General features: G+C 41.7%; 1 protein-coding gene across 1 annotated transcript in view; it reads left to right on the forward strand.

Moving 5' to 3' along the window:
- Positions 1-15271, forward strand: part of PPP1R16B (protein phosphatase 1 regulatory subunit 16B) — a 154110-nt gene that overhangs the window by 31870 nt on the left and 106969 nt on the right. Inside the window, exon 2 of the mRNA XM_044664319.1 lies at positions 1624-1992. Within this exon, the coding sequence (XP_044520254.1) occupies positions 1689-1992 (304 nt within the window). The 5' untranslated portion in view covers positions 1624-1688. The remainder of the gene's footprint in view (positions 1-1623; positions 1993-15271) is intronic.

A 15271-nucleotide genomic window follows, 5' to 3' on the forward strand; every position in this document is an offset into this window, starting at 1 on the left:
CCCACTCATTCTCAATGAAAGGCAGCATGCTGTAGGGGGCAGCTGGGTAGCTCAGTGGATTGAGAGCCAGGCCTAGAGACAAGAGGTCCTAGGTTCAAATCCGGCCTCAGACACTTCCCAGCTGTGTGACCCTGGGCAAGTCGCTTGACCCCCATTGCCTACCCTTACCACTCTTCCACCTATAAGTCAATACACAGAAGTTAAGGGTTTAAAAAAAAAAAAGAAAAGAAAAAAGAAAGAAAGGCAGCATGCTGTAATAATGGATAGAGCCCTGGGCTTGGAGTCAGGAAGACTTGGATACCAATTCCACCTCAGATACTTACTAATTGATGACCTCAGAAAGTCACTTTACTTGTGTGGGCCTCAAGTTTCCTTGTCTTTAATATGAGGGAGTATGACTTGATGTTCTGGAAGGTCCCTTTTTGCTCTAAGTTTATAATCCTATAATTATTCCATTGTTGGACAGCTCCAGTTGTAAGAAAGTTCTTCATTATAGCAAGGTGACCTTTATCTTGTCCACGTTTTTCTTCCTTTCTTTATTTTTTAAAATCTTACCTTCTGTCTTTGAATCAATACTATGTATTGCTTGCAAGGCAGAAGAGTGGTAAGGGATAGGCATTGACTTGTCCAGGGTCACACAACTAGGAAGTATTCGAGGCCAGGTTTGAACCAGGACCTTGCCTCTTTAGGCCTGGCTTTTAATCCACAGAACCACTTAGCTGGCCCCCATCCCAGCTAGTAAGAGATTAAATATAATTACTCCTTCATACAGATCCTTCTCATATTGTAGTCTGTGATCATGCCCACCCTTACTCTTCTCTTCTCCAAGGTAAATATTCCCAGTTCCTTCTAGTTCCTAGACTTCTCTGTTCCTTGTTATTTTTCTCTGTATTGACCTTAGTTTGTTTTTGTTTCTTTTGAAGTAAAATGTCCAGAGTCAGATGCAGTAGTTCATTAGTGGTCTGTTTATGGCATCATCCATAGAAAACTGTGACTTCCAATAATCTGGACACTGTCTATCTCAGTGCAGCCTGAGATGGAGTTAACTTTTTTTTAGAAGTCACACTATGTGGTTGGCTTTTTCCTAAGACATCATTCAGTTCAACAGTTGCCACAGCATTGACTAGGGAAAGATACAGGGTTTAGCTAAAATGAAGTCTCTGCCCTCATAGGGTGGAGAAATAAGTTATATTCACAAATGATTTGGATATAGAGCTTATGCTTTGGAGAAGGACTAGTGCAAAATGGAAGGAGCACTTTGACTAGAAATCAAGAATGCTGGAGTTTTCATGAGGCTGGAATGTGAGAAGAGATCTACTACATGCTTGTTGGGTGATCTTAGACCTCTCTGATTATTAGTTTCAGATTATCATCTGTAAAATGTGATAAGAATATTGTACTATCTACCTTGCAGGGTTTCCATAAGAAAAGAGCTTTATTAGCCTTGAAATGTTATTGAAATGTGAATTGTTTTTACCATTACAGAGGTTAAGGAAAAAAAAACAGTTCTATGTGTGTTCCAAGGGGAAAGATTGTTACCATTAGGAGGGATTGGGATTGGAGGATTATTGGATGTCTTTGCTCTGATAATCCACGTTCATTTCTCCCTTTTCACCTCTGCAGGCTCCCACCATGTTACAGAGGACCAGCTGGAGGATCCTTTCTCCCCTGGCTCGTGGGATACCACCATGTTAGCCCTGCAGAGCCCAGGGGCCACAGAACTCTGTTCTGTAGGGGGTGACATGATGGCTAATCACGTAGACCTCTTGACTGAGCTTCAACTGCTGGAGAAGGTGCCCACCTTGGAGAGGTTGAGGGCAGCCCAGAAACGCCGAGCCCAGCAGCTGAAGAAATGGGCCCAGTATGAGAAAGAGCTGCAGCATCGCAAACGGAAACACGAGAAGAAGAGGAGCGCTACCAGTCGTAAGAAGGTGTCCTTCGAGGCCAGTGTGGCACTGCTTGAAGCTTCTTTAAGGAATGATGCTGAGGAAGGTAAGGGTATGGCTGCTGCCAGGCCTTCCTTTGGGGAGGAAAGTGAGAGAGCTTGGGTCTTTCTGTTTGTCTCCGTGATCCAAAGGGAATGAATGAGGAGAGAAGGCTCTCAGGTGTGCCCCCATTTCCTTAAGTCAGCCCCTCCAGTCTAGGGAGCCATCTTGGGTAGGAGACATCATCAAGCTGGGCTTTGGGCTAAGACAGAAGCTCTGCAGTCATTTTCACAGATCCTAATAGAAGAGGCAGCGTGGCAGAGTGGTAAAAATGGTGGTCATAGAGTTTGGCATTTAATAATTGTGGGATCCCAGACAAGTCATTTTAACTCTTTAAGTATCAATTTCCTCATCTGGGAAATTAAGAAACAATAATCCATTCAATCCTTGCCTTGAGGGTATAGAGGCAGAAGCATTTTTGTCAGCCTTACAGCAATATAGAATATGAGTAGAAATTACTGTTTGATTATCTTTGCCGTCTGTTCTCTTTCCATGGTGGTTTATGACTGCTCTTCTGAAACATTCTGAGCTCCATCCATGTTTTGGGAGATGGTTTCCCCAATGTGTGTGTGCAAGCATGTGTATACATATATACGTATGTGTGTGTATGTATATAGTGTATATATATGTATGCAATGTAGGTATGTAATTTATTTTATTTTTTTTATTTTTTCAATTAAACATTTATTTTCTCTCCCTCCTGTCTCCCCTCTCCAAATGAGAAAAAGAGAAACAAAATCCCTGTAGGAAATATATATATAATCCAGCTAAACAAAATACATGCATTGGCCATGTCCCAAAATGTACGTCTCCTTTGGTATCTTGAGACCATCTCCTCTCTATCGGGAGGTAGGTAGCATACTCCAACATTGGTCCACTGGAAATTATGGCTGAGTGTTGCACTAATTGGAGTTCTTAAGTTTTTCAAAATCAACCTCAGGTATTTCTGGTGCAGACATGTAAAAACATATAATAAAAGCTGTTGGCTCTTATCCTAGCTGTGCTACCTTTTATGTCACATGCTCCCTTTGAGCCTCAGGTTCCTCATCTGTAAAAAAGGAGATAATAATACTTATTCTACCTACCCCCCAGATTGTTAACTTAATTATTGCGAAGAAATAATTCATAAGTCGTAAAGCACTGAAAATGTGTTTTTATGCTATTTTTATTTTGTTCTATGATTACTATTAAAAGCAATAAGTCCACTTATGAATGGAAACTCACGTTTATAGAATGGTGGCCCCTACTCCCCCTTTTTACTTTATATTTGCTTATCTTTGTTCATGTTTCCTCCTTCATTAGGATGTAAACTCCTTGAAGCCAGGTACTGTTTCTTTTGTGTCTTCATAATCCCAGGTCTGGCACAGGCAGGTTCTTACTAAAGGCTTATAGAAAGAAAGAAAGAAAGAAAGAAAGAAAGAAAGAAAGAAAGAAAGAAAGAAAGAAAGAACTGGTTTTTAAATATATTATTATTAGAAGTGCATATTTGATTAGGGATAGCCAACTTTCCAATTCATTTCACGTATAGCTTGGTCACTGTTTGTAGAGATCTAATGAAATGAACACATGCTAGAGTCTCCTCCGTTGGAGGGAGCACCAGGAGGCTTACTTGTGTTTCAGGATGGAGCATCATTTAGGCACATCCTGGCCCTTCTTTTGGGGATTTGCACAGCCACAGTTCCTGCTGAGAAGCCATAACTCTTTCTCTATTTGCAAACCATCTTTAGGACCCACAAGGTTCTGCTTTTTAAAATTTTTGTTGTTGTTGGGAGTTTTTAGCTTTTTCTTCTCTGTTTTTTTTTCTCACATCCCTTTCAATATCCCATTTCAGTTTTCTGCATTATGGACTTCTGACTGAGATGCTTCCCAGCAAACATCTCATCCCCTCTCTAACTTTTGAAGAGGAATAATAGTCACAACAACTGGGATTTGCATTATTCTTTAATGTTCACAAAATTTTTTCCTCATGACAACCCTATGAAGTAGGTAATGTGGTCATCATCCACATTTTACAGATGAGGCAGCTGAGGCTGGCTCAGAATAGTTCATTGACTCGTCTAGGCTTCCAGAGCTAGTAAGTTTTAGAACTTGGAGCTGAGCCAAGATCTCTCCTGACTCTAACCCAGTGCTCTCTCCATTCACTAGCCACTGATCAGTTGGAGAACTGCTAAGGTTCCTTGGCGACATTCTTCTGTCTCATGGCCTTACAGCATGACTCCCCTGCAGCCCTCACAAGGGGTGATGCAATACTTAAATCCGTTGAGATTATAGCTGTGAAAGTCCTTTGAAAAGTCATTTTCATGGCATTGTCCAAATGTATGGTAGAGTAATTAAACGAGCCCTTTAAGACCTAGGGGGAAAAAAAACAGAAAAAACTGCATATATGAACAAAATCCTAGTCACAGCCCCTAGGATCCAGGGGTGCAGATATAATATTAGGAGAACTGAGATGTAGATATGACATTAGAGGAACCAAGAAGTGATGAGGAAGACTCATGAGCTATATTCTTCTGCTCCAAGCCCTTGGCTTCCCATTTGGGGTGCATGGGGCTCTGTGCTCACTGACTGGCTGATATATTTAGGTTGTAGCCTGGAGGCGGCAGCCTATGAGGCCTGGTTGGGGGGGCAGGGTGAGAGGGATGCCAATTTGGGCCATGTGGGTGGTTTTTGAATAGCTCTTCCTCTTTGGGCTCTGCTTTGGTCCCAGGCAGGATCAAATCAGCAGATCCATGGGTCAGTGTGTTCCCTTGCTCAAGCCTCGTTGTTCAAGAGATTAGGGAAATAGCTACACCCCTATGCTCAAGGTGCTTGAGTTAAACACTCCTCCCATCCCCCATGTATCTGCTGAGAGAAGGTGATTTATTTTTCCACTAAGCCCTCCACCTGCCTCTTTCCTGAAAGCTTGTGGGGTACGAGTGTGAGCTGTACTGGTGCTAGGAGGCAGGGGGAGAGAGACAGCTGCCTGCCCTGCCAGCCTCCCCAAGTTGCCTGAGTGTGTGGTGAGAAGCCTTAGAAAGCCCAGAAGGAAGCAAAGAAGGCAACTTTCTGGTGTGAGAGCCCTCCTGGGGCTTTCCACCAGCCAGGAATGAGGGAAACCATTCTTTTCAGGGATCCAACGCAAATAGCTGCTGTGGGTTTTGTTGGCAGCAGGGCTGGGTCTGGCCCCTCCAGAGAAGAGAAGGGGAAAGGATCCTGGGTCTTTGGGTATCCTCTTCAGTCTCTGGACTTGTCCCAGGACTCTAACATTTGTAATGTGATGTTTGAATCATTCTCAGGTCCCAACTAGTGAAGTTTCTTAAGGACAGGAATTGCTTCACTGTTGGATGATTCTACCTTAGACCTCACCATCATTGTAACTGTTCCCTCTTTATGTTTTTTAACATGATGATGAAAATCTCTTATAATAATTTCCTGTTCTCCCATCTCTTCCTTTTGCCTTAATTCTTTTAAATTCTTTTTGTGCTCACTGAGACTTCCTGTCTTTTTATCCCTACCTTTTCTCCCAGATTAAACCTATTAAAAAAATTTAACTCTATTCCTTCCACGATTCTCTTGTCTTTGGTGGCACCGTGGATAGAGCACTGGGCTTGGAGTCAGGAAGACATGAGTTCAGGTCTTGTCTCAGACACTTATTCGCTCTATGACACTGCGCAAGTCATTTAACCTTTGTCTCTTCAACTGCAAAATGAGGACAATAGCAATTACCCCACAGGATTGTTGTGTGGATCAAATGAAATAATTTTTACTTAGAACAGTGCCTGTCATGTAGTACATGCTTAATAAATGCTTTTTGACAAAGGAATGTAATGTCTCTCCCTGGTGTCTCTTTAGCATCAGGATTCCTTCCATGTTCTAGTAAGAAAAATGTTGACTTGAGCTCCTTTCGATATGGTTCAGATGTCTCTGCGTTGTCTCAGTGAATCATCTTAACAGGCCTGGCCAGTAGGGGAATTGGACTTGGAATGGACAAGTGGGTGGGCTGCAGGATCTTTCCCCCTGAAGAGCTCCATGAACAAAAAAGCTTGAGAATAAATCTACCAACAATGACCATTTATCAATTGCCTATTGTACGTCAGACCTTATGCTAGATCCTGGGAATTTGAAGGCAAAAATGAAATAGATGTCACACAATGGAGCTTACATTCTCTCTAAGGGACAACCTGTGGTCAGATGGAAAAGTATCAGGAACCTTTTATAATCCAAAGTGCTTCCCCTAAAGCAGAGTTTTCTGGGTAATCCTGTGTATTTGATTTATGTATTTAAAAACATCCGCCTGAGATTGGCTTTACCCAACTGTTAGAGGGCTTCATGACTTAAAGGATATATAGGAATCTAGGATTTAGAGATATCATGGACCTTAGAAGTCCTCCAGTTTAACTTTCTTCTATTTTCAGAGGAGAAAAATAAGACCCAAGAGATTAAGCAGTTTGCCTAAGGTCTCTCAAGTAGTAAAGAGCAGACTTAGGATTTGAACCCAAGCCTTCTGATTTTAGATCAGATGCTCTACCCCATCTATCATGCAGTCTCATCAACTGTTAAGTTCACTCTGTTAATGAATGTAAGACTGTATGTGTGTGTGCTCGCATATGTGCCTGTCCTTTTATATAATAGTGCTAGAATCTAGGATTGGAACAAGATGTGCCCTCTCTGGTCTAGGAGCAGGACAAGGTGTCTGAATGCCCCAGAAACTACCAGGACCACGGCAGCATGGGTCTCTGCAGCCCAAAAGGCAGAGGGGGATGGGGAGGTGAATTTGTTTTAGGGTCTTGACACATCCCAAAGAGCCTTCAATTGCTTAATTAAGAACATTTGTAAATAACCTCTAATCTCTAGGGTAGGAGCTGAGTATCTGAACCAAGTCTTGGGGGAGAAAGAAAATTATTTCCTTAGATCTGGCAATAGATTCAGGCTCAGGGATGCCTGGGCATTTGTGCTCAGGGGACTGGGTAATCTCATGGGCAATGACCTTTAGCCAGGGAAGGCCTGGCAAGCTTGGATTAGAGAATCTCTGAGAACTAGAATGTTAGGGACTTGGCACTCAGGAGCAGCAGAGTCGAATGAGCTAAAAGATGGAGGGGCGCTTGGAACCTTCTCTCTCATCCCTTTCCTCAGGAACATAAAGAAACCTCTCCCAGCAGCTGAGGCACTTTATCCGAAAAAGAAAGAGGAAAAGAAAAACCAGTGGTGTAAAATTAATACATATATTAATGGAATCTACTCGTATGGGCAATATTCCATATCTGTTGCTTCTCCAACCTACAAAGATGAGAGAGAGATGCATTTTCTCATCTCTTCTTTGGAACCAAGCTTGGGCATTGTACTTACTCAGCATTTGATTTAAGTTTTTTGTTGTGTTGTATTACATGGTGTATACTTTTTTTCTAGTTTTGCTTATGAGCATGGCCAGTTTGTCTAACATGGAGCCCATTGTATTTCCTGTCCTTACTTTAGTCTGCATCACACGTTCATGTCTTTCTATGCTTCTCTGAATTCTTTTTGCTTTCACTGTTTCTTAAGGCGTGGTAATATTCTATTGTATTCACATATCATAATTTGTTAGCAATTCTCTAATCAGTACATTGCTCCCATTTTCAAGATGAGGAAAAACAAGGCCTAGAGAGATGAGATAATTTGTCACTGGTCATACTGCTGATAAAAGTTAGAGGATTATGATTTGAACCATGACCTTCTGATTCTAGATCTAGATAAGATTCTGTCCACTATGCCATGCCTGAGATATTATTTCTCTCTGGAACTGAGATGACATCCCTATAACCAGTTTTACTCCCTACATTCAGAATCCATTCCTCCTTTAGGCTTCCTTAACAAATATGTGAGAATTAACTTGAACAGTTTTTTAGGGGAGGGGCATCACTAAATTTTGTTGTGAGCAAAATGCTCAGTAATCCACAAAATGTTATAGAAATAGGAATTGATATGACAGAGAAAGATACAGGCTGGCTATTTTATGTAAAAGGAAACAATTACTGGCCTCAGACACTTCCTAGCTGTGTGACCCTGGGTAATTCATTTAACCCCAATCACCTAACCCTTACAGCTTGTCTACCTTGAAATCAATACATAGTATTGATACTAGGATGGAAAGTAAGGGTTTAAAAAGATAAAAAAGGAAATGATTAGGTGTAATAGAGAATAGCAGGGAGGCCCAGTAGGCTCTACCAAGGATTATGAACTCCCATTTAGTTGCTTTGTGACCTTATGCAAATCTGTTAATTGCTCTGAGTATCCCATTTCTTCTTTTGGAAAATAGAAAGCACCCTGATTCACTTCATGGGTGATAGTTAAGGATAGAGAGAAAGATGTGAATATCAAACAAAGGTAAGACCCATTAACCAGTGGGAGTTGAAAAAGACACAGATGAGTGAACAAACTAGTTATTGGTCAAACACTGGTTTTAGGTTAAAAAAAAAACCCAACCCCTTTTGCTTTACATTGATCTTTCCAAACTCTTTGGAATATCAGATGGGCTCGACCTCTGCCACTGGGGGATCATGGGCAAGTCATCTCACCTTACCCTGAGCTTCAGTTTTCTAATTTCTAAAATGGGCATAATAATGTGCATCTCACCAGGATAGCATGAGATTCAAATAAGATTATGTTTATAAGGCACTTTGTAAACTTTAAGTTTTTAGTGAATAGTAATTGGAGAATTATGTGGGAAACAGGGATTGGCACCTAAGGTGGGATGGCCCTGTCTCTTTGGATCCCCTCTGGAGATGCTGCAAAGTACAGTACAGTTAATAGTTAATCGTAATATGTAGAAGTTGTCTGAAGGGTTTTTTAAAAAAATCAAAAACAAGTATATTCCAACAGAGTTGGGAAAAAAATCAAAGAATATTTTTAAAGAAGAAAGAAAACTCAGATCTTCCAAATTACCAACCAATTACTCTTCCTTTGAAAATGCACGAGAGTCACCAAGGAATAGGACTTTGAACTAAAAACTGGCAAGGAATGAGCCTGCTCAGTGCATCCTGTTCTCTCTCTCTCTCTTTTTTCCATTTCGTTTTCTTTTAAAGTTTAATTAATGCCTTTTGTTTTTACACCTCAGTTATTTCCACTTTCCGTTCCTTCCTCCCATCAAGAAGATCCTTTCTTTGTAATGAAGGAAAATACTTCTAAACAGAGTCATCTAGTCCAACAACTGCATCTGACAGAGTGTGCTGGATTCCACTCCTATAGTTCCTTCTTCTCTACTGAAAGAGTTTTAGACTTAGATGGGGCCGCAACTAGTTCAACTCTCTTCCCCATTTCACATAAGAATAAACTGAGGGGGCAGCTGGGTAGCTCAGTAGATTGAGAGCCAGGCCTAGAGACAGGAGGTCCTAGGTTCAAATCTGGCCTCAGCCACTTCCCAGCTGTGTGACCCTGGGCAAGTCACTTGACCCCCATTGCCCACCCTTACCACTCTTCCACCTATGAGACAATACACCGAACTATAAGGGTTAAAAAAAAAAAAAAAAGAATAAACTGAGACTCACTTAATGAAGCGACTTGCCCAAGGCCACTATAGTAAAGGCCAGAGGCAAGATTTGAGCCCAGGCCCTCTGACTCCAAAGTCAGCATTCTTTCCCTGGTACCACATTGCCTTTAGGCAGAATATGGGTTTCCTTATTATTTCTCCAAATTATTCATTATACTTCATCACTATTTGACTTTTTATTTTTTCTTTATTTTATTTTATTTTTATTTTGAATATTTTTCCCATAGTTACATATTTCATGTTCTCTTCCTCTCCCCCAAATTCCCCAAACCCCCTTAGCCGATGCACAGTTCCACTGGGTTTTACATGTATCATTGATCAAGACCTAATTCCATATTATTGATAGTTGGACTAGAGTTATCATTTAGTGTCTACATCCCCAATAATATCCCCATCAGCCCATGTGTTCAAGCAGTTGTTTTTCTTCTGTATTTCTTCTCCTATAGTTCTTCCTCTGAATGTGGCTAGTTTTCTTTCTCATAAGTCCCTCTATTTGACTTTTTTCTTTTTCTCTTTCTTTTTTTTTTCTATTTGACTTTTTAAAAAAATGTTTTACAATTTGCTTTCTTTAGGGTGGTCATTATATCTGCATCTCTCTAATACATACGCATGCATGCATGTATATGTATATATCTTTACTGATTCTGTTAACTTCACTCTCCATCACTTCATACAAGTCGTCCTGTGTCTCCAAATTCTTCATATTCAGCATTTCAAAAAACTATCCAATAACACCCTGTTACATTCCCGTGTCCTAAGTTATGATCAGCATTTGTGTTTCCAGTTTTTTTCCACCATGAAGAATTCTACCCAGGTATTCCATTATCATCCATGCTTTATTCCCTTTGATAACAAATAGAAAATGAAAGATACAAAATTCTCATCTATTTCACCTTCATTGATTCTGGGGTGCCATTGGACTCAGTGGAGTGTAATTTCATTTTCTGTATGCTTGATGAGATTGGACTCATTTCTAATGAGTTACACAGACATCTTGGGGAAAGTAGGCCCCTACTAGATCATGATGGCATCATTATCGTGTTCAGCAGCTGCCCATACTGCACAATGCTGTTCAGAAAATAAGGGCAAGGTCGATGCAGCCCAAGACCATCACTGGGATAAGAGTTTGAGAAACCCAGAGAAGTAGAAAGGGCCAGTGTTAAGAGTCCTGGACTGGGATGGAAGAAACCTGGTTTGACATCTCAACTCCAGCACTAGTGCTGTGACTTGGGTAAATGACTACTTTTCCTGGAGCTTCAGTTTCTCTTTGGGTCAAATGAGATTCATAATACTACATTCCCCACTTCACAGGGTCATTCTGAGGAAAGGACTTTGTAAAGCCTAAAAATGGGAGTTATTAAGTAAATTATTAAAAATCCTCCAGGGGAAAAGGAATGACCACCTATAGTGTGATGGCCTTATCTCTTCTTTTTTTGGATTTCTGTGTACCATTTGTTAGTGCTGCAAAGTAGAATCCAGTCACTCAAAGACCTTTTACAACCAGTACAACTGGAGATATGCCTTTCAAAGATAAAGTAGATTTGTCTTGAGCAAAGAGATCGTTTCAGTAAATAAAGAAACACTTAAAAGAAATGGGGCCTAAATGGGTCACAGCCTTGTGTACGGAGCTCTGGGTGAGCCTAAAGCTAAGCATCAATCAGTAAACACTTACTGAGCTCCTATTATGTGCAATTTTTAATTTTTAAGACCCCTTACTTTCTGTCTTAGAATCTATAACTATCAGCTACAAGGCAGAAGAGTGGCAAAGGATGGGCAATTTGGGATAAGTGACTTGCCCAGGGTCACATAGCTAAGGAAGTACCTTGTGCATGACAGAACAGGACAGAATATGGTCACAAATGATATCAAGGCCTGCAGCCCTCTAGCAAGTTGGCTCTCAGAGCCCTCAAACTATAACTTAGGAGGCAGATGAGGTTATTGGGGGGGGGGGTCCCAGGTAAATAAGCCAGTCCAAACAAAATCTGAGCCAGTCAAAAGCCAGTGGAGATCCTCAAGAAGATCAAGAAAAGCCTATACCAAGTCAGAGTCAAAATATAATGGGGTCAGACACACAGTGAATCTGCCCAAGAGCAGGTTGGGAAACCATGGCCTCAAGTGTTAGGATCATTGGATTTAGAATTGAAAGAAAAGAAATAGAGATACAACAAGCATTTATGGTGCTCACAACACGGTAGCTTTGATAAAAGCTGAACCCTGCCCTCATGGAACTCAGAGTCTACCGGTAGAGGGATAAGACCCAGAAGTAACTATGCAATTTTGCATGATAAGTGCATACCGAGTTCTCCCTGGAACAGATAACATTCCCATTAGGCTTAAAAGGATAAGTAGCAATTCAGCATCATCCCCTTACACATGATCCCATCCAATCCCTTCAGTATATAAAAGGAAAAGGTAAGGACCAGCGGAAGCATTTGTCCAGAGGAACACAGCTGCTGTACTAACAGGAAGAAATGAAATTGGAGCCTAGCTCTTCTCACCCCAAATCCAGTGCTTTCTTTACTTATAAAAAAAATTAAAAATCCTTAATTTCTGCCTTAGAATCCATAACTATCCATTCCAAGGCAGAAGAGCAGCAAGAGATAGGCAATTTGGGCTAAGTGATTTGCCCAGACACAGCTAAGGAAGTGTCTGGGACCAGATTTGAACCCAAGACCTTCTGTTCCCTAGGTCTGGCTCTTTATCCACTGAGTCACCTAGCTGGCCCTCTTTGCTACATCTTTCTGAGCCTGGAGTTTCTGGGTCAACTACTTTAGGTACTCTGACATTTGGATTGAGTTTTGGGGGCTGGTTTGATCTTAGACAAAGAGGGAGGTTGGGAGAAAGCCATAACAGAATCCGGTCCTACCAGGGGAAATCCCTCCTTTGTTTCTGGCCTCTAAACATAGAACCTTCAGAAGCCTGAGCAAGAGGGGGTTCTGGGAGAGAAGACAAATCCTCCATAGGGATCTAACCCTTGACTTTCCCAGTTCGGTGCTTCTGACAACCCACACGAGCGGGAGTGTTGCCAAGGAGGCTGAAAGGAGGTGGAGGTGGGGCTCATGGGGAAGTGACAAAGGAGGGGCTGGCATTATGGGGGCCTGGGCCCTTCTCCAACACCCCCCACCACATCCTGCCCCTTAGGACACAGTCTGCTCCATGCTCTAGGTTACAGGGTCACCGGCAGACTGCTGTCGGCCTCCAGGGGCTTAGACGTGTTTTCGGATGAGGTTGTACTATCTCCCCAGGCCACAGAAATCATTTGCTTTTTGCATGTGCTATTTTAATATAAAACTCAGTTTGTCAATTACAGAAGCTCTTTAAAAGGGCTCCTAATTAGCTTCTATAAATGACTCTCACTAACCTTCCTGCATTAATGTAATCTTCTCCCTTGCTAGTCAAACATTTAGGAGGTTTCTCAAGCTCCCCCTGACCTCCTCCTATCCTCCTCTTCCCTGCCACGTTATTATGATCCTGAGGTTTGTTTTTTTTCCCTAGGATCTGGTGGTCCAGGTCGTTGTGATTTCCTGAACACTAAGTCCAGCTTCCATCTTTTGGTTGTTGCCTTCTCCCTGGGCTACCTGCTTGCTCCAGTTTTCTTATTGGTCAATAATCTCATCATCATGAGCTCTCCTCCACTAGAACCCAAGCCTTTTGCTCCTTATTCCTGTGGAATCATGTTCATCCATGTCTTCCCATAAACTTTCTTCTTTTTTTTTTAAAACCCTCACCTTCTGTCTTAGAATTGGTACAGCGTATTGGTTCCAAGGCAGAAGAGCGATAAGAGTTGGGCAATGGGGGTGAAGTGACTTGCCCAGGGTCACTCAGCTAGGAAGTGTATGAGGTCAGATTGGAACCCAGGACCTCCCTTCTCTAGGCCTGGCTCTCAATCCACTGAACCATCTAGCTGTCCCCCTCCCATAAACTTTCTGTGGAGGTCAATGCACTGGAGGCCTCCCTCTGGTTCTTTGAGACTTTCAAGGCTACCAGGACAATGCTTGACCTGTCCCATCTGTTTCCTCTTGCTCCCAAAGACTGAACAAGTGTTTTTTTTTTCACCTGCTCAATCATGCCTTCTGTGTCTCGTTTCCTCTGCAGGTTGGCACCCTGTTACTCACACTCATCCTGAACTGTTCTCTTCCACTGCCAATCTGGGCAGAGGTCTTCTTTCAAAGGAATGAAATCCATTAGAATTAGGATCGATTAGTTTGGGAACAAAGTACCTTTCCAACAAGCAACATTTAAGTTCTCCATGAAAAGTTGTAAATGGCATGGATCCCTCAGTGGTGGAGAGAAATGTTCCTATTCTCCAGCTCGGTGCATGGTGCCAAGATGGTACCAGTGCCAGCTGCTGATAACCGAGCCAAGCTGGAACGAGTAGTCCCTGTACTGGCTGTGACTTTCCATCCTTTTGGCAGGTAGGCTCAACCTGAGAATGAAAAGGGAGGACTTTAATTGAGCTCATTAGTACTTTCCCCTTTCTATTCTTGCTAGTTTCCCAGAACAGGCTCCCAGATTTCCCTGTTAGGAATATTGCTTTATGGAGGGGCTTACATAGAAGCAAGATTATTCAAAGACTAGTTCCCAAACACCTCCTGATCGTGGATGCTTGGAAAATATTAAGCCATATAACACTAGGCTTCTAAATTTATTTTCTTGAAAAGAGGGACATTATGTTAATTCAATGAACATTTATTAAGTACCTGCTGTTTGCAGACTTCTGTGTTCAATCCCAGAGAAGTCACAAAGTTTAGGTAAGACTTAAGTCCTGTCCTTATGAAGCTTATAGATAAACCTCCAATATAGATAACTACAATATATAGTAGTGGTATGATGAAAATTGAATTAGATTTGGAATCAGAGGATGTGGGTTTAAATCCTGCCTCTGCTCCTTACTACCTATGTGACCTTGTGCCTCAGTTTCCTCATCTCCAGCCAGAAGAGTTTGGACAATAAGATCCCATAAGACCTTTCTAACTCAAAAATCTATGACTGATGATTTAGGAACTACAGAATGAGCACATTAAGTTATTTCTATATTCCCAGGACCTAGTGGAGTCAGTTCTAATCCCATTTTCTGCAAGAAACATTTCCCTGCCCTGTCTGTTAGTGCCATCTCTTAGAAGTCACCTCCCATCTAGCCTGTTTGTACATTTGCTTCTACCTTCCATCTTAGAATTAGTATTGAGTATTGGTTCCAAGGCAGAAGAACAGTAAGAGCTAGGGAATGGAGGTTAAGTGACTTGCCCAGGGTCACACAGCTAGGAAGGGTCTGAGGCCACTGAGGAGATCTGAACTCAGGATCTTCCATTCTTTAGGCTTGACTCTTAATCCACTGAGCCACCTAGCCACCCCCTTGTACATCTTCTTTGTACATAATTTCTTCCAAGTTGTAACCCACCCATTAGAGTGATAGGAGGAACCATGTCTTTGAGTTTATTTTGTAATATCCGCATTACAAAATGTTTGTTGTCTGATGACTGACTAGTATGATACCTAGACTAGAGTACACACTTAAAGAATGTTTGATTCATGTAACCATGGAAAAATACTCAAAATAAATTAAATAAATAAATGACCTTAAATTCTTAAAAAATAAAAAAAGGTTTGATAATTGGGGTTGTGGCTCAGTGGATTGAGAGCCAGGCCTAGAGATGGGAGGTCCTGGGTTCCAATCTGGCCTCAGACACTTCCTAACTAGGTGGCCCTGGACAAGTCACTTAACCTTCATTGCCTAGTCCTTACCACTCTTCTGCCTTGGAACCAATACATAGTATTGATTCTGAGG

The sequence above is a fragment of the Gracilinanus agilis genome, chromosome 2 (genome assembly GCF_016433145.1).
Source record: "Gracilinanus agilis isolate LMUSP501 chromosome 2, AgileGrace, whole genome shotgun sequence".
Taxonomy (NCBI): domain Eukaryota; kingdom Metazoa; phylum Chordata; class Mammalia; order Didelphimorphia; family Didelphidae; genus Gracilinanus; species Gracilinanus agilis.